This window comes from Panthera leo, chromosome E3 (genome assembly GCF_018350215.1).
Source record: "Panthera leo isolate Ple1 chromosome E3, P.leo_Ple1_pat1.1, whole genome shotgun sequence".
NCBI lineage: Eukaryota > Metazoa > Chordata > Mammalia > Carnivora > Felidae > Panthera > Panthera leo.
This window is the reverse complement of record NC_056694.1, coordinates 2235795-2262276: the sequence shown is the minus strand read 5'-3', so window position 1 is coordinate 2262276 and position 26482 is coordinate 2235795. Positions and strand designations below refer to the sequence as shown.

At 62.3% G+C, this 26482-nt stretch overlaps 1 protein-coding gene across 1 annotated transcript in view; it reads left to right on the top strand.

Moving 5' to 3' along the window:
- The window catches only part of CARD11 (caspase recruitment domain family member 11), a 140799-nt gene extending 115664 nt beyond the window's left edge, over nucleotides 1–25135 (top strand). Inside the window, 15 exon segments of the mRNA XM_042923015.1 lie at nucleotides 192–243; nucleotides 1606–1688; nucleotides 2734–2834; nucleotides 3771–3823; nucleotides 5441–5573; nucleotides 6155–6356; nucleotides 6755–6881; nucleotides 10529–10769; nucleotides 11352–11448; nucleotides 11832–11927; nucleotides 13443–13578; nucleotides 14644–14823; nucleotides 20866–20990; nucleotides 22408–22523; nucleotides 24560–25135. Coding sequence (XP_042778949.1) covers nucleotides 192–243; nucleotides 1606–1688; nucleotides 2734–2834; nucleotides 3771–3823; nucleotides 5441–5573; nucleotides 6155–6356; nucleotides 6755–6881; nucleotides 10529–10769; nucleotides 11352–11448; nucleotides 11832–11927; nucleotides 13443–13578; nucleotides 14644–14823; nucleotides 20866–20990; nucleotides 22408–22523; nucleotides 24560–24764 — 1947 coding nt within the window. The 3' untranslated portion in view covers nucleotides 24765–25135.
- Nucleotides 25136–26482: the final 1347 nt, after the last annotated feature.

Below are 26482 nucleotides of genomic sequence, written 5' to 3'. Positions count from 1 at the left end.
TGCGTCGTGTACCCGGTTGTGCGGGGCCTCCCCCGCCGCCGCCGCCGTCAGCCCTGGAACCAGCCGCGTCCCCGGGGGGCAGGCGTCCCATGCGTTCCTCCATTCGTTCTGGCCCCTCCGTCCGCTGACCCGTGTCCCGGACCTTGTTTGATTTGTGCCCTCTGTCCTCCTCTGTCCCCTCCTTGTCGCAGCTGCAGAGAGCTAAATCCCCCATCAGCCTGAAGCGAGCCTCAGATTTCCAAGGTTGGTGCACACCCAGACCCCTCTCCTGTCTGTCCGTCCCTCTGCCTCTCCCGGTCCGTCTTCCCCATTGTGGCCATCAGTCGTGTGCAGTCAGCCTGGACAGGCCTGGGGACCCCGGGGAGCGGGGGTCCGGTAGTATCTCACATCCATCGTCACGGGAGAGGGCGGGCACTGAAACACAGAAAGGTCACGTCTGTCACACACACACACACACGCACACGCAGTGAGGTCGGCCCGGAGCCCCTGATCCCTCAGCTGGAATTCATAGCTCTGCTCACAGCTTCAGGTTCCCTGCCGGGCATTGTGGGTCCATCTGTGAGCCTGGGCTCTGAGGCAGGGCCACCAGTGAGGAGGGGGAGAGGGTCTCCGGACACTCAAGGAAGGGGGGACAGAGGAGGGCTGGAGAGAGATCGTCAGGAAGAGAGACAACCTCTGGAAGGGCGCCCAGGACAGAGTGGGGAGCGGGGGCAGGGTTGAGCCCGGCGTGCTGCCCTTCTAGAGCTCAGAGCAGGGGGTGCCGGGAACAAGGCTGCAGAAGGTGACAGGGCAGGAGCAACAAGCCCTCCGGGATCTGCGGGGGGGCAGGGGAGGCCCATCCACTCCTGTCATCTCCAGCCCGAGTATCTCTAGAACCTCCTTTATCAGAAGGGAGGCGTAAAGGGCCTGGGGCTTGTGGAGGAACAGAGAAGTGTTTGCCCCAAGAAAAGGGAAAGGAGGCGGCAGGGTGACAGAGCTTCTGGACTCTTCCCAAGCCTTTGCCCCTGCTTAGCGTGAGGTGTGGGTTCGTCCCAAGGTGCTCCCACACGGAGGCGCGCACACGTGTCTGTGCGTGCACGTGGGGTGACTGACAGGCTGTGCAGCAAGGCAAGGGCTGAGACAAGTGTGCACAGAGCCCCAGGGAGCCCCCGAAGGCGCAGGAGGGGCGGCAGGGGCTTCCTGGGGAGGGGACGTACTCAGTCCCCATTGGCCCCAGTCTCCAGTCGGCCTGTCTAGGAGGGATGGTGGGATCTGCTTCGAGGACAAGGTCCTGGGGCGGGGACATTCGCACTCTACAAGAGACACGTGGCCCGCTGGTCCACAGAGTGCCAGCTGGGGCCCCAGCCCGAGTCCTCAGAGACAGAGGACACGGTCCAGCCTGGAGCGAGGCCACCCTGGGCCCGGCTGGGGCTGGACACACCGTCGGCAAGACCAGATTCCCTTCCAGGAGCCTGCAGCTGGGGGGACCACAGGAGGGAGGAGGCGGCCACACACCATCCCTCAGAGGACAGGCCGCCCAGCCAGGACAGCCCCCGGGTGCTCGGTGCCCGTGGGGATCTCAGCCCCTCTTCCCTGCCCCTTTGCCTCCTGCTTCTGCGAGGACAGGGCGAGGCCAAGAGGAAGAAGGCACTGACGCGAGCCCCAGCTCCTCCAGATCCCTGCCCATCACCACCTCGTTCTCCAAGATGGTAAGCGGGGTCCCCAGCAACCCCCTTTCGGCTCAGAACCCGGGCCCCCCCCTTCGTCTGCCCCAGCAGGCCTGGCCCCGCCCCCTTCCTCTCTGCACCCTCCTAAAGCCAGCAAGCGGAGTCATTCTGGGGCTGCAGCCCCAGCCCTCCTTTTGTCTATTTAAGGATGCTTCCACAGCCTCAGGATGTACTTACGCCTTCTTGCCGCCTGCTTTCCCAATTTAACACTTGGCGGGAGGAGGGGATGGGCCTGTGAGGAGCCTTAGGATTGCACAGGCGGAGGCAGAAAATTCTCCTGCAGGTCCTGGGCCCCTGGCACCTCGGGCAGCCCAGCAGCCGGGACCGCAGGCTCCCCCTCACCCCACCCCCGCCCCCGCCTGCCTGGCAGGGTCCCCCGCCCTGCCTCCGGTGTCACTCCCCGCAGGCAGGCAGCAGCAGAAGGCGTGGGATTAGAAATTCTAGCCCTGGAGGGGAAGCCCCGGGAAGCTCGTCAGCTCAGCTTCCAGAATCGGGCCCTGGGGATGCAGGGGTTTGATAACGAACGGCTCCTGTCTCGCTGCAACTCTGGGGGGGCCAAATCCGAGGCTCTTATCGGAGGCAGCCCCTCGCCAGGAGCCAGCAGGCCTGTTTCAAAGGGTCACCCTCCAGCGGCTATCTGTTGCTGCCACCAGCGAGACCCCCCCCAGAGGGTCTGCCTCTCCAGAGTCGGTGCCCAAGACCGGTGCAGCCTGGGGGGCCGTGGAGCTCAGCCTGCTCCCCCCGCCCAGCCACGGCGGACTCCCGCCTGCGCCCTCCCTGCCCCCTCCCGAGGCGAGCAGATGTGCGAGCAGCTGTGCACCGAGCTTGGGCTGCGGCCACCCCGGGGCTGGGCACGAGCCTTCTGTGGCCGAGGTCACCGCTGAGAACCAGCCTCGCCGGCCCGCCTGCCCACCTCGGGGGCGGGGACGCAGCCGCTAGGTTCAGTCCCCACGCATGTGATACTGTCGCGCGGAGGCAGGGGCGTGTAAGCGCCCGGCTCCCCAGAACATACCCGCGTGTTCTGCAGCACCCCCATCGGAGCCGCTCCAGCATCATGTCGATCACCGCTGAGCCCCCCGGAAACGACTCTATTGTCAGGCGCTATAAGGAAGACGCGCCTCACCGGAGGTGGGTGCCGGGAGGGAGGAGGGGAGGAGACGTGCCCCCCCCCCAGTCTCTCACTCAGCGGCCCTTGACCCGACCTCGGAAGGCCGACAGGATGCCACCCACTTTACAGATGAGAAGGCTGAGGCTCCGAGGAGGCCTGTGGCTTTCCCAGGGTCACCTGTGCCGTGGCCCCACGGCTGGGGGGCTGGGGGGGTGCTCTTTCTGCCCAAGAGCGGTAGACCCCACAAACAGTCTCCCCTTTCCCACCTCCCCTCCCCTTTCCCCACCGCTCCTGTCCCCAGCTCAGAAGACCACCCTGGAGGCCTGCGTGGGCACTCAGATGCTCCCAGGCAGTGGATGTTTGACATCGTGTGCTCTGAGTCAGAGATCGCGGGGCGGGGTTGGGGGCGGGGGGGCAGTTCCAGAAGGGCTGACAGCACAGAGCGGCCTGCGGGCTGGGATCCACATCCGCGGCCCTGCCGGCAGCCTGGTCTGGGCCTCGTTACCCTGTGGCGGGGACCACACGGCGGGAGCTCAGACCTCCCGGAGCGCCCTTGCTCCTGTCCTAGCCCATTGTGTCAAAGGGCACGGTCGGCTCTCGAGGCCCATTGCACGAGGCCTATCGCGCGAGCAGATGTTCAGCCTTCCGTGTGAGGAACGAGAGCGTGACCGGGAAGCAGCAGGTGGGGCTGTTGGAGACTGTTCACCTGCCCTTCACGGGCCTCCTCCTCCACGGGTTCACCTGCTGTGGCCTCCGCTGGCTGCCTGGGACACCCTGGCCTCCAGCAGAGCGTCCAGCCCTCCACGCACCTGCTGACCTTCCCCTCCTGCCCACGCTGCCCTCTCAAAACCAAGGCCTCTCGGAAAGTCAGAACATTCCAGAACCTTCCCCCTCCCTCGACCACTGGAGAGCTCCCACACACACGCGCCCCCCTGTCTCTCCCTTGTGTCTTGCAGCACCGTGGAAGACGACAACGAGAGTGGCGGGTTCGACGCCTTGGACTTTGATGGTAGGTACCTGGCGGACCTTAGAGGCACAGAGGCGTGGCGGCCACCTGCCGTCGGGCCGGAGCAGGGCCACGTTGCCCACGCCCCCGACCCTCCAGCTCCGGCTGGGGCCCTGCACCTCATAGGTCCTCAGAAACGCACGTGGCGTGGCTTCCAAGAGGGCGGTGCGTCCTGTCCGTGCCCAGGGGGCCAGGCCTCCATCCCTGAGGAGCTTCTGGGCCGGGGTTGGGGGGTGGGGCGGCCTGCCGCGCCTGAACTTGCTCTGGAGGCAGCGGGGCCACACAGCTGCTGAGCCCAGAGTCCGTCAGTTGTGGGTGCTTCAAGAGAGTCGAACCGGCAACGCCCATTTGCAGAAAGGCTACTGTCCCCCTCGTCTTGCAGATGAAGGAACGGAGCCGTGGAGAGCTCGAGGAACGCGGAAGGGGGGTGGGCGGGAGGCAGGGAGACGGCCTCAGAAATCCATGTGAAGCTGTCGACCCACCCCAACGAGACGAGACGAGGGGCGGCAGTGGGGAGGGGGCGGGAAGTGAGGTGGGGCAGCGGTTGGAGTCATTTGTCCTCCCCTGACACCAGAGGCGGGGGGCAGCTGAGCCGCGGGGAGACTGAGGGTCCGTGGCGACCCTGAAATGGCCCCCCAGCAGAGGCGGTGCGGTGGAGAGGTTGTTCCTTCGGCCTAGACCACGCAGAGAGCCGGGAAGGAGGGTTGGGTCCCCCGGGAGCACGGCCCCTTACAACCAGGGCGTCTGGTTCAGCTGAGCCCACGCTGAGCCCCTGTGCCTCACCACGCCTGGTGCACGGGACGCAGAGACTCCTGCCCCTGGGTCCCTGCCCTGGCCGACACCCGGTGGAACAGCTGCAAGCCAGTGGACCGTGCGGGCAGGGAGCGGGAGAGGAGCCTCCCGGAGACGGCAGTCCCCCCGCTCCTCCTGAGTCTGGCCCAGACTCCTCCGGGGATGGCCTGCCAGCCCCCTCTCATGCCCCGGTTTCCCCCACCCTGCCTCCACCCGTCAGCAGCTCAGGCTGCCAGCAGATACGGTGAAGGATTAGCCCCTCTCCCTGACTGGAGACCATCAGGAGCCATCAAGTGTTAAAGGGAGGTTAGCACCTAACGGAGGCTGGGTGATGAGAAGAAGTGAAGGAGTTTGGGAAGGGGGGAGCTGGAATTCTGGGCAGCCGTCCAAGGCATTCTGCAGCGTCAGGACAAATTCTCTTTGCAGAGAGGCCTTTGTTATCAGCCCGGAGCCGGCTTTGCGCCTTCCCCCCTCCGCCTCCCAGTGCCGCGGCCCAGTGGGGCTGGGCGTCTCCCCCCCCCCCCCCCCCCCCCAGTTCTCCAGCCCCAGCCCCGCTGAGTTGGGAAGAGGGGTTTCCACACTGGGTCCAGACTCTGCCTTTCGGGCCCCACCCCCGGCCCACAGGCCTCCAAGGGGTAGATGGGATGGTGAGACCCGGGGTGGCCCCGACATGAGAATACGGAGACCAGTTCACAAGCCGGAGGCAGGGGGATTGCTCTGTGGAAGAACGTTCCGTGCAGCGCCTTGTGCAGGCGTCCTGGCCCAGCTGGAGAATTTCTGGGAGGGAGGCCGGGAGGAGCGTCCTGACGTGCGCTGGCTCCTTTGCAGACGACAGTCACGAGCACTGCTCCTACGGCCCCTCGTCCGTCCACTCTTCTTCCTCCTCCCACCAGTCCGAGGGCCTGGACGCCTACGACCTCGAGCAAGTCAACCTCATGTTTAGGAAGTTCTCTCTAGAAAGGTACCGGGAAGGTCAGGGGGAGGGGAGCGGGAGTTGGCGGTAGGGGCGGCGGGTAAAGGCCACTCACCCGCTAGAGTCCCCAGAAAGGGCCCATCCACTTCCCCTGTGTTCTAGAACCAGAGTCCAGGAACCCTAGTGTCCTAGAGCCAGAAACCACTCCCCCCAAGCCCCCCCCCCCCATCAGGGCCAGCGACGAAGGGGCTTGCCCGGGGCCACACGGCGTGGGAGAGGCCAGGGAGCAACACTCTGAGCCCCCCAGGTCCCCGCCCCACCTGAGACACAGGCAGCCCGCTGGGCTGGTGTTCCAGAAGGAGAAGAGCGGGCCACTGCCCTCGTCAGCCCGGCCCCTCCCTGCAGGTGGCCCGTGCATGTGCGACCTCAGGTGGCTCAGTAAGGTCTATGTGGCCACTGCAGCAGTCGGTCGGGGGTCAGCTCCGCTCCCCGCGTGCCCTCCCAGCAGGAGCTGGCTGCACTCCCTCACCTCAGCTCCCTGCCACCTGCCACGGGAGCCTGCCCTCCGGCTGGGCCAAGTACACGTGTCCCGACCGCCGCGCTCTCACCAGTTTCTTTCCCCGTCGCAGACCCTTCCGGCCGTCGGTCACGTCGGTGGGGCACGTGCGGGGCTCCGGGCCCTCCACGCAGCACGCCATGCTGAACGGCGACAGCCTCGCCTCACAGCTCACCCTGCTCGGGGGCAACGCCCGGGGGAGCTTCATCCACGCGGTCAAGCCGGGCTCCCCGGCCGAGAAGGCGGGCCTCCACGAGGGCCACCAGCTGCTGGGGGTGAGGGACCAGGGGGCAGCGGCCGCACAGCCGGGGTGCCCGTGACCTTCCCCGCTTCTGCTGCACGGGTGCTGACCGAGGGCACCCCCACGCCCGAGCTGGGCGGGGGGGGATCCGGAGGGCGGCAGGGCCGGGGCCCCTCGTCCGGTGTCGGCCCGGGCCCCTCCCGTCGGAAGGCCCTCACTCGTGTTTCTGGAGCCCGTGCGCACACGCTTGCACACACACGCCCGCACGCGGGGAGGCACACGAGCTTAAGCGGGGTGCTGCCTTTGCTCCGAGCGACGCCGGGCCGGTCGCTGTTTGGGGAGGGGTGCTTCGGCCTCCCCGTGGGGCAGCCTCCCCCCTGCAGCTCTGCCCGCCCACGGAGCCGAGGAGAACAGCGTGTCTTTGACGTCTAGCTGGAAGGCTACATCAAAGGGGAGAGGCAGAGCGTCCCCTTGGAAACGTGCACGAAGGAGGAGGTGCACTGGACCATCCAGAGGTGCAGTGGCCCCGTCACACTGCACTACAAAGTCAACCAGGAAGGTAAGGCCGCGGGACTCCCCCACGCTCGGCCACGCCGGCGGGACGCCAGACGCGGTGGGTCCCGGAGGGGCGCCCTCCACTTGCTCACCTTTTCGGGGGAGGAGCCCGCCGTCCCGGCCCCATCAGGGGCAGCAGGCAGGGAAGGGCGACGCATGTGAGCGCCGGTGAGCACACACCTGTCCCGCCACACCTGGCTGCAGGTGGCGAGCCGGGCCACTCGCACGCACACTGCCGGGCTGGGCGGGAGAGGCGGGGGCGGCCCTCCCTGCCCGGCCTGGCTCACCCCTCTCCCTGCTCACGTCCCGGTCCCCGACGCGGGCAGGGACTCCGGGCCGGCCGCTCTGGCACCAGCAGGTCCACGGAGCCACAGCTTGGGCCACGCCTTCGGCCCCGTGGTCGTGGCTCCTGGACGCCTCCAGAAGGCCTCCCCCGCTTCTGGCCCCAGCGGCGCCTTCTTTGAGGCTCCTCTTTCGCGGCCTCGACTCCTGGGCAGTGAGCGCTAGGCTCTTCCGTTTCCCAAAGTCTGAGTCGCCTGCCCCACCTCCGGTTTTCTCCCCGCGTGATGATCTCTGCAGCTGGATCTTATTGCCAAGCACTGGGGCTCATGAATGTTTCAACAGAGCGTAAATAGCCACTTTCTAGCCGCTCCCCGCTGCCGCCTGCTAGCCCGCTCTCCTTCCCGGCATGCCCAGTCCGCTGGGCGGCGGAAGGTAATGATGCTCTGTCCGCGCACACGGGGCCCAGCCTCCCCCGCCTCCCCCGCCTCCCCCTCCCTCCCTCTTCTCCCCTCCTCCTCCTCCCCCTCTTCCTTTTCCTCCTCCCCCTCCTCCCTTCTTCCTCCCCCTCCTCTCCTTCCTCCCCTTCCTCCTCCCCCTCCTCCCCTTCCTCCTCCCCTCTCCTCCCCTTCCTCCTCCCCTCTCCTCCCCTTCCTCCTCCCCTACTCTCCTCCCCCTCCTCCTCCCCCTCCTCCTCCCCCTCCTCCTCCCCCTCCTCCTCCCCCTCCTCCTCCCCTCTCCTCCTCCCCTCTCCTCCTCCCCTCTCCTCCCCTTCCTCCTCCCCTCTCCTGACCCTCCTCCCCCCCCTCCTCCCCCCTCCTCCTCCCCCTCCTCCCCTTCCTCCTCCTCCTCTTCTCCCCACTCCTCCCTCCTCTTCCTCCTCTTTCTCCGTCCCCTTCCTTCTCCCCCTTTCCTTCCTCCTCCTCCTCCTCCCCTTCTTCCTCCTCCTCCCCTTTTTCCTCCTCCTCCTCCTCTTCTCCTCGCTCCTCCCTCCCCTCCTCCTCCCTCCCCTTCCACCTCTTCCTCCTTTTCCTCCTCTTCCCCGTCCCCTTCCTTCTCCGTCTTTCCTTCCTCCTCCCCCCTCCCCCTCCTTCTCCCCTACTTCCCCCTCCTTCTCCCCCTCCTTCTCCCCCTCCTCCCCCCTCCTTCTCCCCCTCCTCCCCCCTCCTTCTCCCCCTCCTCCCCCCTCCTTCTCCCCCTCCTCCCCCCTCCTTCTCCCCCTCCTCCCCGCTCCTTCTCCTTCCCCCTTTTCTCCCCCCTCCCCCTCTTCTCTCCTATCCCATTTTCCCCCTCCCTCCCTCACTCTTCTCCCTCCTCTTCCCCCTCTCTCTCTTCTCCCCCTCCCTTCCTCCCTCTTCTCTCCCCTCTCCTCCTCTTCTCCTCCATCCTCCCTCCCTCCCTTCTCCCTCCCCTTCCTCCTCCCCCCTCCTCTTCCCCCTTCTACTCTGCCTCCCCTTCCTTCTCCCCCTCCTCCCTCCTCTTCCTCCTCCCCCTCATCCTCCTCCTCCTCGTCCTCCTCACAGGAGCAGGCTCCTCCCCTCTTCCCAGCCTGGTTTCCTAGCCCGGCAGAAAGTCTCCAGGCAGCACGCTGGCCAGCAGTGCCCCCCAGAGGTGTAGTCCTGTGGTCCAAATTCAGTGCAGGGAAGGTCCCGCCTCTCAGGGTCCCATTTGTAGGGCCTTTCTTCGAGGGGGCAGAGAGCTCAGCCAGCGATGGGCCTTAACCCCCCAGGGGCATGGGAAGGACCCGACCAGGGATCCCCCATTTCTCCCTGAACGTTGATCAGACAGCCCCCTTGGTTCAGGCCTCCCTGGTGCGTGTGGCGTGGACGTCCCGGGCCTGACTGTTAGGGCGGTTTTAGCTTCCACTGTGTCGTGCGGCTCTGTGCGTGTGGGGCTGAGTGGCGGTTTAGGTTCGGGATTTATGTTACAGGCGTTCGGTCTGCTGCACTTACTGTGTTTGTAGCGTATGCCCTGCGTCCTCCAACGGGATTTGTAAAAACTTACGCTGAAGGACCATGACGTCGAGTAAGGCAAAACGACAGGTGCCATGGCCCAGCCGTGTGCCAACACCTCTGGGCAGTGTCCACGAAAGTTAAATGTGTGGATGACCAAGGACCCAGTAGTCCCAGCTCTGGGAGTGGAGCCAGGGGAGATGAGGGCACGGGCCACCAGAGGTCCGCGGGAGAGCGTTCGCGGCGGAGCGAGCCCTCAGAGCCGAAACCTTCAGACGGCACAGATGCGCCCGCCAGAGAAGGGACACTGGGCGGAGGCGCCACGTGGCAGCGTCGCGACGAGGGTCACAGACACGAGGCCGAGCTGCGGAAGCCAGACGCGGAAGTCACGGCCTGTGCCTCCGTTTCCGTGAGCCAGGCACAGCTCGGCCCCGGTGACGGCAGGCGGGATGGCGGTCCCCGGAGACGGGTGTTGACCAGGGGGCCGCGAGAGCTCATCAGGCACAGCGCTTAAGAAGGATGAGGTTTGCTGTGTGTGGTCCTGCCAGAGTCAAAGCAAAAAACCACCACGGTGGTGGGGCAGGTGTAGCAGCTGTAGCAGAGACCCCGGACTCGTTCACGCTGGTGGAGACCCCGGATTCGTTCCCTCTAGAAGACCCCCCCCCCCCCCAACCACCACCACCCGATTGCTTCGTTGTAGCGGAGACTCTAGATCTGTTCGCTGTAGTGGAGATTGCAGATCCGTTCGTTGTAGCAGAAACCTCCGATGAGTTCACTCTATGGGAGACCCTGGATCCGTGCGCGGTAGCGGAGAACCCGGATGCGTTCTCTGTAGCAGAGATCCCGGATCCGTTCGCGGTAGCAGAGATCGGGGATCCATTTGCTATAACGGAGACCCCGGATACATTCGCGTTAGCGGAGAACCCGGATTCGCTCGCGGTAGCGGAGATCCCGGATCCATTTGCTGTAACGGAGACCCCGGATACGTTCGCTCTAGTAGACACCCCCCTCCCCCACCCGATTGCTTCGTTGTAGCGGAGACTCTAAATCTGTTCGCTGTAGTGGAGATTGCAGATCCGTCCGTTGTAGCAGAAACCTCCGATGAGTTCACTCTATAGGAGACCCCGGATTCGTTCAACGTAGCAGAGACCCCGGATCCGTTCGCGGTAGCGGAGACCCCGGGTTGTTTGCACCCTAGCACAAAACCTAGCTCTGAGCTCCCTGACAGCCAAGACAAAGAGAGAAAGCCACGAAGGACACCTCGCTCATCGCGGGGAGTCCCCGCAGCTCTGAGGGGGGCGCACCATAGGGGCGTGTCCTCTGTGGGCGGCGACGGGTGGATTTGCGCCCCGCGGCGCTTGGCAGCGGGAGGCCCCCGCGACCGCCGGCCGCATCCCCTCCGCCTTGTGTGCCCCCACAGGGTACCGGAAGCTGCTGAAGGACATGGAGGAGGGCCTGGTCACGTCCGGGGACTCGTTCTACGTCCGGCTGAACCTGAACATCTCCAGCCAGCTGGACGCCTGCACCATGTCGCTCAAGTGCGACGACATCGTGCACGTCCGGGACACCATGTACCAGGACAGGCACGAGTGGCTGTGCGCGAGGGTCGACCCTTTCACGGACCATGACCTCGACGTGGGCACCATACCCAGCTACAGCCGGTGAGGCCAGGGCGGGGGGCTACTGCCCAGCAGAGGGGCCCCCAGGGGGACTCCGCCTGTGGCCACTGAGGCCCGCCTGTTTCCTCCTCCTCCTGGAAGCCTCCCCTGCCTCCCCAGGGATGTTGCTCCCTTAAACCCTGTTGCTTCCCTGATGCCCGGGGCACCTCTCCCAGTCACCTGTAGAAAACCGGGCTCTCGGTTTTATGCCCCTTTGCTTCTCACTGCTTGTCCGCGGGCCACCTCCCTGACGTCCTTCCGTAATCATGTAGCAGTGGGGCGTCAGCCTTCCTCTGGCTAGGCGCTCAGGCTCCCGGGAAGCGCGTTCCCCTCAGGCCGGCCCCGTGAGGTCAGCATCAGCAGCCCGGGCCTACAGATGAGGAAGCCGAGGCTCAGGGGAGTGACTTTGCCACAGCCAGCCCTGGCTGCAGGATTCGAGACCGGCGGCCGGGTTTCGTGTCCTCCCCGGGGGAGCACCCCCTCCTCCGCCCCCGACCCTGCTGGGAGGCACAGGGGCAGGCTGGCGCCGGCTTCCCCAGGCCCTGCCCTGAGGGCCTGCCCTCCCCTCCCCTCCCGTCTCCCCAGAGCCCAGCAGCTCCTCCTGGTCAAGCTGCAGCGCCTGATGCACAGGGGCAGCCGAGAGGAGGCGGACCCCACGCACCACACCCTGAGGGCGCTCCGGGTAGGTCCCCCCACGGCCCTGCCAGCCTCGCACCAGCCCCCAGGCTCGTTCCGGACGGCTCACGAATGGGAGCCACTGACGTCATCAGGGACTTGGTTCCTCGGGAATGGGACGGTCCCCCCAGAAGGGGCCCCGCCCTCAGGGACCCCCCCCCCCCCCCCAAGCTGGGTGGCAGGACAGCGTTTCCTCTGTGTCTCTGGTCTCTGCCGGAACGAGTCTCGGGGCTCCTCTTACCTTCCCAGCTCGTTCCCCGTCTGGAATGCTTCGATGCCACGTCTGGCACAGAGGGGGCTTGAGGACATGTCTCTGGTTCTCGGCAGCCTTCCTGGGCTCACGCGTCCTGCCGAGCCCAGCGCCTCTGACCGATTGATACCTGATTTCAGAACACGCTGCAGCCTGAAGAGCCGGTTTCCACCAGTGACCCCCGGGTCAGTCCCCGCCTCTCTCGGGCAAGTTTCCTTTTCGGCCAACTCCTCCAGGTAAAGTTGTCCAGAGCGCCGACTGACTTTGCGGTCACGTTTTGCCGGGGCTGCCCCCTGCCGCTGCTGGGAAGAGAAGACTCTTTCAGAATATCAGTGCTTGGCGTTTGTGCACCACCTGCAACTTTTCACAGTACCTCCCACCTCCCATCCCGTTGGATCCTCACGGTGACAGGTCGGGAGACAGTCTCTACACCTGTTGGAAGCAGTCCCACTTTCGTAAAAGACTTGAAGACCTGTGGCTAAAAGAATTTAAACAAGTTAGCTGTTAGAAAAAAATCAGAAACAGTGTATCAGGAGAAGAAAACAAACGTCGCAAGTGCCCAGGTCAGTGTAGTCCCTCAGACTGAGCGTTAAATGTATCTCTGAGCATCCTGGCAGCCGAGGAAAAAAGAGAAAGTGTACAGATTCTTTAGATCTTATCTGACCACGGACACGTCGTAGCTCCTTGGGACCAGAAAAAATTTATCGCTTGTACTTAATTCTATAATGAGTTTTTTTTATTTTGCATGAACCGTTATATAAGGAACACTGATTAGCATGGTAGGTGATGTCTTCGGAAGCGATCTCACATAAATGCAGTAAGCCTTCTTTGCAGAGCTAAGTGAGTCGCGTTAAGGTGCGGTCCCTCGAGGACGTTTCTGTGTTGGTACTTTGCTAATCGGGCCCCCGTGGAGTTGGTGTGCCACACTCCACTGAGCCATCCTGCTGTTGGGACATAGGAAACCCAGAGGAGCGGTCAACGGCGCCACCCAGAAACCAGGTAGACGCAGACAGGTGCCAGAAAGATACGGAGGTGGAAGGGGAACCCTAGCGAACCTGAGTTCCTCCTGAAGGCAGGGCCACGCGGGAACACACGTTACTGCCTACGTGTTTTGCGAGAGTTGGAAACCTTGAGCGTCTCTGGGTGGCCCACCCAAGGACCAGTTGACCACAGAGCCAGGCCGAGACCTCGGCTCCCTGGATTTTCCTCCCTACAGAAGGAGGGTGTGGAGAGACTCAGAGTAGCCCAGGGAATGTGGTGGGAACTCAGATTCTGTGTCCACCACTGGGGCATCCCTTTCCACCCTCCAGGGCTCAACTCTGAGCTGTACGGGGCGGACTGGGGGATACCAAGGGAGGGGTTGTAGAGAGCCGTGTCGTGGGAGGTGGAGCCATCCTGCACAGGCCCCCCAGGCGGGCGGTCCGTGGGCCATCCTGCCGGCGGGGCTCCTTGCCAGGGACCTCCCCCCCGCGGCTCCCCAAAATGCACTGGGGATTGCCAGAGGGCCTCTCGCACCCCAGCGCTCGGCAGGCTTCGTGCCTGGTTAGGGAGGAGGGAGTGGGCGTCTGTTTGTTTGCTCACCTACAATGACGTCCCCTCTTGGCCTGCTGGACATCTCCCGTTTTTACAGGGAGAGGTGACTGACCCTGGCCCCCAGGAGCAGAGCTGGGGTCCAAGCAGAGGTCTGCCCGTGCCCGGGTTGCGACAGCTTGGTCTGGTTAGAAGCAAAGGCCCCCCCCTCTGTCCTCCAGTTCGTCAGCAGGTCCGAGAACAAGTACAAAAGGATGAACAGCAACGAGCGGGTCCGCATCGTCTCGGGGAGCCCGCTGGGGAGCCTGGCCCGGTCGTCGCTGGACGCCAGCAGGCCCTCGACCGAGAAGCAGGAAGGTATGGCGCTGACCACCTCGCCCCTCCCACCTCCTGCTGGCCTGGCGGCTGCGGGAGTCCCAACAGGGCCCTTGGGTCCCCACAAGGGGGGCTGGGACACCTGCTCCCTCCAAAGAGGGGGTTCCCCCATGGGGGGAGCCGCCAGGGGACCTGCCTGGCCTTGGCGGGAGGAGCGCACGGCCTCCCAGAGCGGCGTCCCGCCAGGCTCGCCCCTGATGCACGCTCGCTGCAGTCGGTCTGAGCCCAGATGCCCGTGTTAATTGGAGCTGTTTGCTGGGAAGCGTTCGCCTATTGATTTCTTTCCCCGCTGCCTGTTTCTTGCCATTTATCAAGCCGGCCAGGGGTCACCGGCCGCACAGCGCCCTGCGGAAGGGTGTGCCGATGGCCGGCCAGGCCTCCGGCTGTCCTCGGGGGCCGGGCTGGCCCGGGTGCCGATGATCAGAGGGTCTGGGCTCCCCTCCAGACCGGCCCTTCGGAAGGCCGGGGCAGGGCACCAAGTGAAACACAAGACGCTGGTTTCTGGGGCGGCGGTTGCTCGAGCTGCCCGGGGCTGGCTCCGCTCTGCTCCCCACACACCAGCCAGAGAGGCTTGAAAAGGTGGAAAGGAGGCCGTGTCTCCCCCTGCCTCCGATGCTGCTGGCGTCCCAGAGATCCTGACATAAGCCCCAAACCCCTCTCAGCCGGCCCTGCCCACCCCTGCCCCGACCGCCCTTCTGCCGCTGTCCTCCCCTGCCTCCTCGTGTCTAAGCGCCGGCCCCAGTCCCCGACTGTCCTCAGTGAAGCCATCCGTGCTCGTCTGGCTGCCGCCCCCTCCCGGAGAGCTCCCGCCGCTGCCCGGAGTGATGAACAGTGTGGCTCGTCACGGGCTTACCTGCCGCCTGCCATCCCCCCTCCCCCAATGCAAGCACCGGGCGGCAGGACCGTCGCCTCAGCTCCCGGAACAGGGCCCGGCCCGTGGGTCACGTAGACCTTCCTGCCGGCCAGCGGGCTCCGTGGGGCCGGGAAGCCTCCCGGGACGGCAGGCGGGCAGGGCGTCCCAGCCGGCCCTTTCCTGTCCCCTCCCAGAGCTGGACCCCGAGAGCGAGCTCGGCAAGAACCTCAGCCTGATCCCCTACAGCCTGGTGCGTGCCTTCTACTGCGAGCGCCGCCGGCCCGTCCTCTTCACGCCCACCGTGCTGGCCAAGGCGCTGGTCCAGAAGCTGCTCAACTCCGGAGGCGCCATGGAGCTCACCATGTGCAAGCCGGGTGAGTGCGGGCCGGGACCGTCCTCGTGTCCCCCTCCTGCGTCCCACCAGGCGCGTCAGGAGAGCCTGCGGACCTGCTGTGCGCGGCAGGGTGGGTCTCGGGCCCGGGGGCCACGCCGGCCCTCTCGGAGCGCCCCGTGGCCCCGGAGCAGGGGAAGCAGGCCTTTGCTTCCCCGTTCACGCTGAGGGTTCAGGGCGGAGGTCACAGAGCGTGTCAGGAGACGTGACTTGGGGTCCCCGCTCTGAGCCCTGAGGTTAAGAGGCAGGCCACCCATCGCTAGGGCTTCCGTGTCCTGGGTGTGGCTGGGTACCACAGTCAGACGCCCTGCACACGGCGCTGAGCCCCAGTCCTGGCTGCGAGCTGGAATCGTCCCCGGCGCCGTCCGTGTTTAAACCGTGGACGTCCGGGGCCACCCCGCACCAGCCAGCCGTCAGGTGCCCGGCAGGGTTTAGTTATGCCGAGATACACGTAACAAGGAATGTGCCACGTGGGCCGTGTTCAGTGTCCGGTTCAGGGGTAGTGGGTACGTTTATCTCCAGAACTTTCTCTTCTTCCCGAGCCGAAGCTCCGCCCCCACCCCGGGGCCCACTGCTCTCTGTCTCTCTCTCTCTCTGTGGGTCTGTCTCCTCCGGGGAGTCGTACAGTATCTGTCCTTTTGCCCCCGGCTCGCGTCGCTCAGCATCACGTCCTCGAGGTCCACGCGTGTGGTAGCAGGTGCCAGCCCAGTTACGGCCCACGCTGTCCCACGGTGTGGATGTGCCACATCGTGTTTCTCCGTCACCCGTCCGTGGACACGTGGGTCGCTCCCGCCTCTCAGCTGCTATGAATCCTGTTTGTGAACGTGGGCGAGTGAGCATCTCTTCAGGCCCCTGCCTCCGGCTCTTGGGGGGCTGGACCCGGAAGCGGGATGGCTGGCTCCCGTGGCGATTCCACGTTTTTTGTTGCGTTCCGTTTGAACTTGAAGCTGCCACCCTCGTGTGGCCAGCAGCTGTCACCTCACATTGCCACGAGCACATGCCAGGGTCCCAGCTTCTCCCCCACCTCACCAACGCTTGCTTTCTTTACTGTCAGCCTAGGGGAGGTGAGGGAGGGGCGTCGAGACCAGAAGTCAGTCCTCTGAGGATCAGTATACACATAACAACACGCCCCCGTTTTAAGCGTGCAGTGTTTCAAATGCCTGCACCCCGTGGCCCCAGCCACAGCCAGGAGACGGAACGTTGCGTCCCCTTGACAGGCTCCCTCGGGCCCCCCTCCACCCCCTGCCCCAGGCACTGTTCATCTGCTTCCTATCACACGTTGGTTTTCGTTTTCTAGACTTTTCTGTAAATGGAACCATGCCGTGTGGAACCATTTGCATCTGGCTCCCTTCACCCCACGTCGTGTTCTAGAACTCATCGTGGTGTTGTTCCCACTGCCGAGCCGCGGTCCTGCGGGCAGAGCAGCCTTACCCATCGGGAGTCCGTGGTGCAGAGCCCCTCCCCCACCCGGAGGTTCTCACATGGGCCCCAGGGCTGAGAACATGTGGTACCGAGCGCTCAGAACAGCCCTGGGTGGGGGTGCGGACTTTGTAAGCACCAGTGTCAGGGTGGGACGCACCTGAGCAGGAGCAGGATGCCCCTCATTCCTTGGGGGGGCAGCTCTGCACGCAGTCTTTCGCTGGATGTTGGCAGCGATGCCCCCCCCCCCAGGTCTCCCGGGATGCCTGGCCCTGTGGGAAGTGGGAGACGGCACCCCCGGTGTCTGGCCTCCCATGGTGCAGACCCTCTACAGCCCCCGGCCAGGAGGGCCTCCACGCACAGTGTGGCTGGTGGGAGAGGTGGTGTTCTTGGAGGCGAGTGGTCTCCAGCTGAGGTTGTGCCCCACTCCCCCACCACGGCTACTGACCTGGGACAGGTCACCCACCTCTCTGTCCCTCACCTGCAAAACCAGCATAATGGCGGCCACTTGTGGTGGAAGCAAGGGGCTCGCAGATGGGCACGGGCCAAGCCCAGCATGGGCGCCGGGTTCTCAGCCCCCCATGTGGAGCAGGCAGGACACAGACATGGGTCCCTCACCTCTCCGAGCGCCAGCTCCTGCAGCCACCGCGGTACCTACCTCCTTTCTCAGAACGGTCTGAGGTTAGGCAGAGCCTCGTTTGCAAATCCCACTTAGCCGCTCTGAACTTGGCAGGCATGCCCCGTGTTGCCCTTGGTGCTTTCACAGCCAGGGCACTGCAGATGCTGTAGGGCGGGGATCCTAGGCTGCCTCCATCCCCCAAAATCACCCACAGACCTGTAGCACCTCCCCTGCTGGCTCTTCCCCGGATCCCTTCCAACTCCCTTGCAGTACATCCTGGAGTGTACATGCTAAACCTGGCCTTGTGTGGGCTCCCCGGCCAGCCTGGGCTTACACGGGGAATTCTAGGCCTGGGCTGACCCCACTCTCCTTTCATAAATGGAGAACCTGCGGTCAAGAGATTGAAGATATGTTCAGGGTCACCCAGCAAGTGAATGAGGTCTCTAGTACATACCTCCTCCTCCAGGGAGCCTGCCTGCTCTCCTCTTCCCTCCATTCCTCCTCACTGCTGCCACAATAAGTAGCCCATCACTGCACCCGCTAAATTGTTGCATAATTTCTGTATCCCACATTCTTCTTACTACATAGGTCACACATTCTCAAGTACGACAACAGCTGTGTTTTTGTCATATTTTTATTCTAAAGCCTGACCCTTAGTAGATGTTCAGTAAATACTAGATTTCAATAAAAATTAACTTAATGGATGGGTGGACGGATGGAGGGATGGGAGTGGAGGAATGGATGAATGAACAGATGGGTAGGTGGAGGGATGGACAGGTAGATGAATAGATGGTTGGGTGGATAGATAGGTGCATGGATGGATAAGTAGATGGTTGGTTGAATGGGTGGATGGATGGTTGGGTGGATAGGTAGATGGATGGATAAGTAGATGGATGGGTGAATGGATAGATGGGTAGATGAATGGGAGGGGGATGGATGGATGCATGGATGGATGCATGGGTGAATGGATGGGTGGGTGGATGGATGGATGGATGGGTGGATGGATGGTTGGTTGGTTATATGACTGGATGGATGGATGGTTAGGTGCATGGGTGAATGGGTGGGTGGATGGGTGGATGGATGGTTGGTTATATGACTGGATGGATGGATGGGTGGGTGCGTGGGTGAATGGATGGTTGGGTGGGTGGGTGGATGGATGGATGGATGGGTGGGTAGATGGCTGGCTGGCTGGCTAGATGACTGGATGGATGGATGGATGGATGGATGGTGGATGGTTATAAGACTAGATGGATGGATGGTTGGGTGCATGGGTGAATGGGTGGGTGGGTGGGTGGATGGATGGATGGTTGGTTGGATGAGTGGGTGGGTGGGTGGATAGGTAGATGGATGGATAAGTAGATGGATGGGTGAAGGGGTAGATGAATGGGAGGGGGGATGGATGGATGGATGGAGGGATGGATGGATAGATGGATGGATGAGTGGTTGGTTGGACGGGTAGATGGATGGGTGAGTTGTTGGATGGCTGGTTGGATGGGTGGCACATGGATGATGGATGGATGGATGGATGGATGGATGGATGGATGGATGGATGGATAGGTAGGTGGATGGATAAGTAGATGGATGGGTGAATGGGTGGGAGGATGGATGGATGGATGGATGGATGGATGGATGAGTGGTTGGTTGGATGGGTAGATGGATGGATGGCTGGTTGGATGGGTGGCACATGGATGATGGATGGATGGATGGATGGATGGATGGATGGTTGGGTGGGTGAATGGATGGATGGATGGATGGTTGGTTATATGACTGGATGGATAATGGATGGGAGGGGGGATGGATGGGTGGGTGAATGGATGAATGGGTGGGTGGATGGATGAATGGGTGGGTGGATGGATGGATGGATGGATGGTTGGTTATATGACTGGATGGATAATGGATGGGAGGGGGGATGGATGGGTGGGTGAATGGATGAATGGGTGGGTGGATGGATGAATGGGTGGGTGGATGGATGGATGGATGGATGGTTGCTTGGATGGGTGGGTGGGTGGATGGGTAGATGGATGGATAAGTAGATGGATGGGTGAATGGATAGATGGGTAGATGAATGGGAGGGGGGATGGATGGATGGATGGATGGATGGATGGATGGATGGTTATATGACTGGATAGATGGATGGTTGGGTGTGTGGGTGAATGGATGGATGGGTGGGTGGATGGATGGATGGATGGATGGGTGGGTGGATGGATGGTTGGTTGGTTGGTTGTTTGGTTGGTTATATGACTGGATGGATGGATGGTTGGGTGGGTGGGTGGGTGGGTGGGTGGATGGATAGATGGGTGGGTAGATAGCTGGCTGGCTAGATGACTGGATGGATGGGTGGGTGGATGGATGGATGGTGGATGGTTATAAGACTAGATGGATGGATGGTTGGGTGAATGGGTGGGTGGGTGGGTGGGTGGATGGATGGATGGATGGATGGTTGGATGAGTGGGTGGGTGGGTGGATAAGTAGATGGATGGATAAGTAGATGGATGCGTGAATGGGTAGACGGGTAGATGAATGGGAGGGGGATGGATGGATGGAGGGATGAGTGGTTGGTTGGATGGGTAGATGGATGGTTGGCACATGGATGATGGATGGTTGGGTGGAGGGACGGATGGATGGTTGGATATATGACTGGATGGATAGATGGTTGGGTGCGTGGGTGAATGGATGGATGGATGGGTGGATGGATGGATGGTTGGTTGGATGGGTGGGTGGGTGGATAGGTAGAGGGATGGATAAGTAGATGGATGGGTGAATGGATAGATGGGTAGATTAATGGGAGGGGGGATGGATGGATGGATGGATGGATGAGTTGTTGGATGGCTGGTTGGATGGGTGGCACATGGATGATGGATGGATGGATGCGTGGGTGAATGGATGGGTGGATGGATGGATGGATGGATGGATGGTTGCTTATATGACTGGATGGATGGATGGGTGGGTAGATGGCTGGCTGGCTGGCTAGATGACTGGATGGATGGGTGGGTGGATGGATGGATGGTGGATGGTTATAAGACTAGATGGATGGAGGGTTGGGTGCATGGGTGAATGGGTGGGTGTGTGGATGGATGGGTGGGTGGGTGGATGGATGGATGGTTGGTTGGATGGATGGGTGGGTGGATAGGTAGATGGATGGATAAGTAAATGGATGGGTGAATGGGTAGATGGGCAGATGGATGGGAGGGGGGATGGATGGCTGGATGGATGAGTGGTTGGATGGATAGATGGATGTATGGGTGAGTTGTTGGATGGCTGGTTGGATAGGTGGTGCATGGATGATGGATAGATGGATGGATGGATGGATGGATGGATGGATAGATGGTTGGGTGCGTGGGTGAATGGATGAATGGGTGGGTGGATGGATGATGGATGGTGGATGGTTGGTTGGATGGGTGGGTGGGTGGATAGGTAGATGGATGGATAAGTAGATGGATGGGTGAATGAATAGATGGGTAGATGCATGGGAGGGGGATGGATGGATGGATAGATGGATGGATGAGTTGTTGGATGGCTGGTTGGATGGGTGGCACGTGGATGATGGATGGATGGATGGTTGGGTGTGTGGGTGAATGGATGAATGGGTGGGTGGCTGAATGGATGGATGGAAGGTTATAAGACTAGACGGATAGATGGTTGGGTGCGTGGGTGAATGGATGGGTGGGTGGGTAGATGACTGGATGGATGGGTGGGTGGATGAGTAAAGCCGGAAATCCTTCATGATAGGCAGTTCACTAGTATCGTACCTCAGTGCATGAGTTACTTTGTCCAATGAAGATGCTGAGAATTCATGAAGCAGCTCTTCTGGGTGCTGCTGTGGGAAGTGTAAGGAACTATGACCTTGACCCTGCCCTTGAGAAGCCTCACAGTCTGGTAGAGGAGCCACAGTTGATTTAAGTGGCCAGAAGGGGATCAACATGCAGTTCTGTCCAGTCCAGAAAGGGGAGGTTTGTGCTGCCCTCAGGACCGGCCTTCTGTCCACAGATGTTGTCACCAGAGACGAGTTCCTCAGGAAGCAGAAGACGGAGACCATCATCTACTCGCGAGAGAAGAACCCCAACACTTTCGAATGCATCGTTCCTGCCAACATAGAAGCTGTGGCCGCCAAGGTGAGGTGGGGTGAAGGCACTGGTTATCTTTGTGAGGGCGCCTCGGCCACGCACAAGGGAGGGGTGCAGAGTCCCCCTCCCCTCCCTGCGGGCAAGCCCCCTCCTCCTCCTTTTCTCACCTGCCCGGTGTTACCTGGCCACACACCCTCATTCTCCAGGCTCCGACGTGCACGTTTATATTTTAGAACCACTCCGTGCCTCCGACGGCTCCCTGGCACTGGTGTTCTGGTTTGCGTTGTCTCGGGCTGTGCGTGCGCCTGGCCGTGACAACAAGGGCCGGAGCTAGAGGGAGCGTGTGTCAGGGCAAGAGACAGGGAGAGCGAGCGGGCGACAGGAGTCGTGTTCACCTCAGGAGGGAAAATGGAGCAGCAGAAGTGTCATTGGTGGCAACGCAGGAGAGGTGTCTGCACACGATTTAGAGTCTTCTGGAGCCGGGCGATGTGATCCTTATCAGCCCCAGGCATCGATTTCTTTCTCATTCTGGGACCTTTGGAGAGCAAAGCCATCAGTTGAGTGCCACCCCAGCATCTGGGGGTCACCTCTGCAGTGGGCGGCGACCCTGGACGAGGAGCCAGGAGCAGGTGCCCACCGGAGCCCCGCGTCTGCCCCCCCAGCACGTCCCCGCGTGGCCACTCAGGCAGAAGAACGCCCGGGCAGAGCTCTCAGCCAGCCTGGAATCGCTCGTTCGGTGTTTAAGTCTGGGCCACAGCATTTAGGGGATGGTCACGTTGGAGTAGAGAGGACAGAAGTGGGCAGGGTGGCCGCTGGAAAGGTGAAGCCGCGCCGTGTGGATGGTGGCCGTGCTGGTGGGGAGCGAGGGCAGTGACCGGAAGGAGCGCGGGGGCGGGTTATGAAGACGCGCTGAGCGGCACGCTTAGGGACACGTGCGCTGTTTTCTGGATCCATGTTCTAGTTCAACGCAAAGGGCTCGGGCATCAGGGGGTTTGTTTGCTTCTGACGTGACACTCTCAGCAAAACAGAGATTTGTCCTCCAGAAGCGAGGAGCCCATGGGTGCTAGGGAACCCTGCCTGAGAACCCTCGGCAGTACTCCCAAGGTCGTCCAGCCCCAGCTCGCCTTTCCGGTGTTTTCTGCCCTTGCTTCGTACCGAGAATGCCTCCGTGAGCCGAGGGGAGTAGCAGGTGCTCTTGAAGCTGACTTTGATTTTTGCACTGAAAGTCGTTCACCCCCCACCCCCACCCCCGATGCACCTCGGGCCCGGGCCCTGCTGGCGCACAGCACACGCAGCCCGGTGTCCAGGCAGGCGGGGGCTTGTCCCGCAGAGGTCGGGCTTCACCTCGGGTCGCTCCCTGGGGCAGCTGGGGACGTGGGGACACTCAGGGCTCCCGCCCCTGCCCCAGCCACCCGGCTGCCCGGAGGGGCTGGGGAGCTGCTGACCGCTGGCCCCTGTACTGCAGGACAAGCACTGCCTGCTGGAGGCCGGGATCAGCTGCACCAGAGACTTGATCAAGTCCAGGATCTACCCCATCGTGCTCTTCATCCGGGTGTCGGAGAAGAACATCAAGAGGTTCAGGTAGGGCCCCGAGACCCCCCCCTGCTCCCACCGCCACACCTCCGGGGTCCCCCCCAAGAACAGCTGGCTGCTTGGCGTCCCCGCTCACCCCTTCAGCGGGTCCTCGTCGAGTGCCAGACATGGCCCCCTACCTCCAGCAGCGGAGACCATACCACACATGCAGCACGTCCCAGGGGGTCCGGGGGGACAAGTGCCGAGGTGGGTGGTGGACCCACCTCGCAGGACCCAGGTGGCTGGGGAAGCGAAGCTGATGTTGGACCAGCCCCAGTGCGGTGAGGGTGGGCCTGGCAGGTGCAGAGGAGAGGCCCCCAGACCTCAGGCGGGGACAGGGCAGGTGGCGGTGGGGACCTTGCGGCCGCGGGGGCCCCAGCCATGCCGAGTGATACGATCTAACACGGGGCGTAAAGGGCTCCCTCCGCCTGCTGTGTGGACACAGGGGTCAGGACAGCCGGGGCAAGTGCCGGGACCCGGATCCTGTCTCGCGGGTGGTACGGAAAGGTCCGATTCTGAATCCACGTTCCGGGTCAAGCCTGTGCGTTTTGCTGGAGGGTTGGCTGTGGGGTTTGGGGCCTGGCGGTCACGTGGCATTATCCCTGACCTCTGCCCCACGAGGCCCCGGCTGAGGCCAAGAGAGGTTGGGCCACTCTCCTGTAGCTCCAAATCTTTACTGAGCACCTGTTGAGGGCCCGGCACCGGGGATCCCACGAGCGAGCAAACGAGACAGAGGCCCCCACCTCACCACTGCGCACGCGTTCTGACCGCTGCCGTCCACAGCCCAGAAGTGAACGCGTGTTGGGGGAGGCGGTGGGGGGTGAGGGCCGGCGCCCTGGGGTACTGCTGGCGGGAGCATGAAATGCTACAGCGGCCGAGGAAGACGGGGGTACGGAGGTTCCTCCTCGAATGACCCGCCCAAAAGGATCGAAAACAGTCTCAAAAAGATAGGCGCTCACCCGTGTTCACGGCAGCGCTGTTCACAAGAGCCAGGAGGTAGAAGCAACCCCACGTCCACAGGTGGACGATGGATAAACACAATGTCGTTCATCCACATGCTGGAACATGATTCAGCCTTAGAAAGGAAGAACAGTCTAGGGGCACCAGTCGTTAAGCGTCCGACTTCGGCTCAGGTCATGATCTCGCAGTTCGTGAGTTCGAGCCCCGCATTGGGTTTTGTACTGACAGCTCAGAGCCTGGAGCCTGCTTCACATTCTGTGTCTCCCTCTCTCTCTCTGCCCCTCCCCCACTCATGCTCTGTCTTCCTCTCTGCCCCTCCCCCACCCGGGTTCTCGTTCTCTCTCTCTCTCTCTCTCTCTCTCTCTCTCTCTCTTTCTCAAAAATAAACAGTAAAAAAAAAAAAAAAAAAAAAAATCCTGGCACCTGCTCCAGCACGGATGAACCTTGGAGACATGACGCTCGGTGCCAGAAGCCAGACGCACAAAGGGTTAGGGTGAGGTCCCTGGAGGAGGCTGGTTCACAGAGACAGAACGTAGTCGGTGGTGCGGGGCTGGGGGAGGGGTGGGGGGGAGAGGGAATCAGTGTGCTAATGGGTGTGAGTTCGGTTTTGCGGGATGAAAAAGTTCCGGAGGCTGATGGCACAACAGCGTGAATAAACATGACACTAAGTGAACTGCGCACTTAAAAACGACAGGGTTTACCAACCCCCTTGGCCCATCAACCAGCCCTGAAAATGGAGGTCTTCTTTTTCAAGTTTATTTCTTTTTGAGAGAAAGAGAGAGCCGGGGAGGGGCAGAGAGAGGCAGAGAGAGAATCCCAAGCAGGCTCGCGCCCGCGAACCACGAGATCGTGCCCTGAGCCAAAGTTGGATGCTCGACCGACTGAGCCGCCCAGGCGCCTTTGGAAGAAATGTGTTTGTTTGTTTTTTTTTAAGTAAACGCAAAGGAAAGAAAAACTACAGCTATTTTTTTAGGCCCCGCCTCTCGGGCCGGGCCGTGTGCTGGAAGGCGCCGCGCGCCGCGGGGACCCGGCGTGGCAGGTGGCGGCCCCCACAGCGCCTCGTGTCCCCCCCGCCCCGCCCACAGGAAGATGCTGTCCCGGCCCGAGACGGAGGACGAGTTCCTGCGGCTGTGCCGGCTGAAGGAGAAGGAGGTGGAGGCCTTGCCCTGCCTGTACGCCACGGTGGAGGCCGACATGTGGGGCAGCGTGGAGGAACTGCTCCGCGTCCTCAAGGACAAGATCAGCGAAGAGCAGCGCAAGACCGTCTGGGTGGACGAGGACCAGCTGTGAGGCGGGGCCCGGGGCCCAGGCGGCTCGGAGGGGCTTGCGGCCCCCCGGCGGGCGGTGCCGTGGGCGCGAGGGGGCCCCGTCCACCCGGTCACGCGGGCCCGTCGACTGGGAACGGGCCGCCCCGGCCGCACGGTCGTCGCGACGCCAGGCCGGAGGCCAGCGGCCCCTCGGGAGCCGAACAGCCGATGAATGTAACGCACGAGCAGGTGTGCCAGCCGCGGGGCGGCGACCCCGAACGCGGGGGCGCGCCCGCCGGCCCTCGGGACACAGCACGTACACGTTCCCGGGCAGGACGGCCGCAGCGGAAGGGGAAGCCCGCCGCGCGGCGACTTTTCTCTCTTCTCGCATTAAAATGTCTCCGTTTCCTCGTCCTCCACCTTTTCGAGACCGGTTATTACGTAGTAATTTGCAGGGGGGCGGAGCCCTCGCTGAGCGCGCAGACCACTTCCGGAAGAGCTTGGGGCGGCGCCCCCGGGACCGACCTGATCTGGGCCTGGGCCTCGGGCGTGGTTACTACTGACCCCTTTGACGAAGACACGTCCCGATGTGGGTGATAAGTTGTAGAGTCACTCTAGGAAGGTCACCCTGCCCCCCCAGACCCCAGCCCTGAGGCCAGGGCCCCTCGCTCGGCTCGCTGATCCTCTGCACGTGGCGTCCATACGCGCAGCCCCACGTCGCCCTGCGGTTCGGCGCGTGGAGTAAGTCTCCCTGTTGGGTTTGTTTCCGCTGCCCAGGCGCTGGGGTGTGCGCGCGCGTGCGCGTCTGCCGGAAGCTCGTGCCTCCCTCCGCGGCAGAGAGCAAAGGCCCTGTGGGTTCTAGAGCCACTCTTCTCCCTGACCCCCTGAACGCACACTTCCCCAGGGTGGACCCGACGGGGTGCGGCCAAGCCAGGCCTCGTCCGGCCCGGCTCCGTGCTGAGTATTCGGCAGGTGGCAGGCTGGGGTTCACTCCCAGCTCTGTGTGTTCGTGGGAACCGGGAGCAACCGCCGCTTGGCAAACCAGGACCCGCATTCCCTCCCTTACTAACAGAATCGTGTTTTTATTCTGGGAAACTACGTGCAGCTCAAAGACCATATTCCCCAGCTTCCCTTGCAGCTAGGGTAATCAAGAAAATGTAAGGCAACAAGGTTTGGGGGAAGGACAGAACAGACCGGCACCCCTTCCCCTAGTTTCCTGCCTGGAATACAGCTGTGATGGCTGGAGCTCCTGCAGTCACCTTGGACCTTGAGGCGACCTGGAGAACGGAAACCCTACGCAGAGGATGGTGGAACAAAAAGAGAAAAGGAGTCGGCATGGCTGATGGCACTTTGGAGCCCGGGACGACTGCTTGGGTTTTGTTTACATGGGACAGAAATAAATTTATGTTACATGGCGGTCATTTCCGTCCTTGGTTACTTGCAGCCTGAAACAATTCCTAACACATACAGGAGCAACCCTTGCTCTTAGATACCATGGGTGTGAGTTGATCCGCTAGGTTTTTGCCACATGTTCAAGGTACAAATTATGAATAAAAGAGCTTCTGGTAAATACCTCACCCTGGAAAACAGTGCTGTACGTCCTGCGTTTTTTTTGTTCGTTTGTTTTGTTTTTAGCATTTTGACTCTTTGAAGTCAAATGAGCACCACAAAGCCTGGGGAGGTGCTCCCGGGGATGGGAGGTTCCCGGGGGAGGGGGGAGCCTGGTCTCCTCGTCCCTCCGTGATGATGATTTGGCCCTAT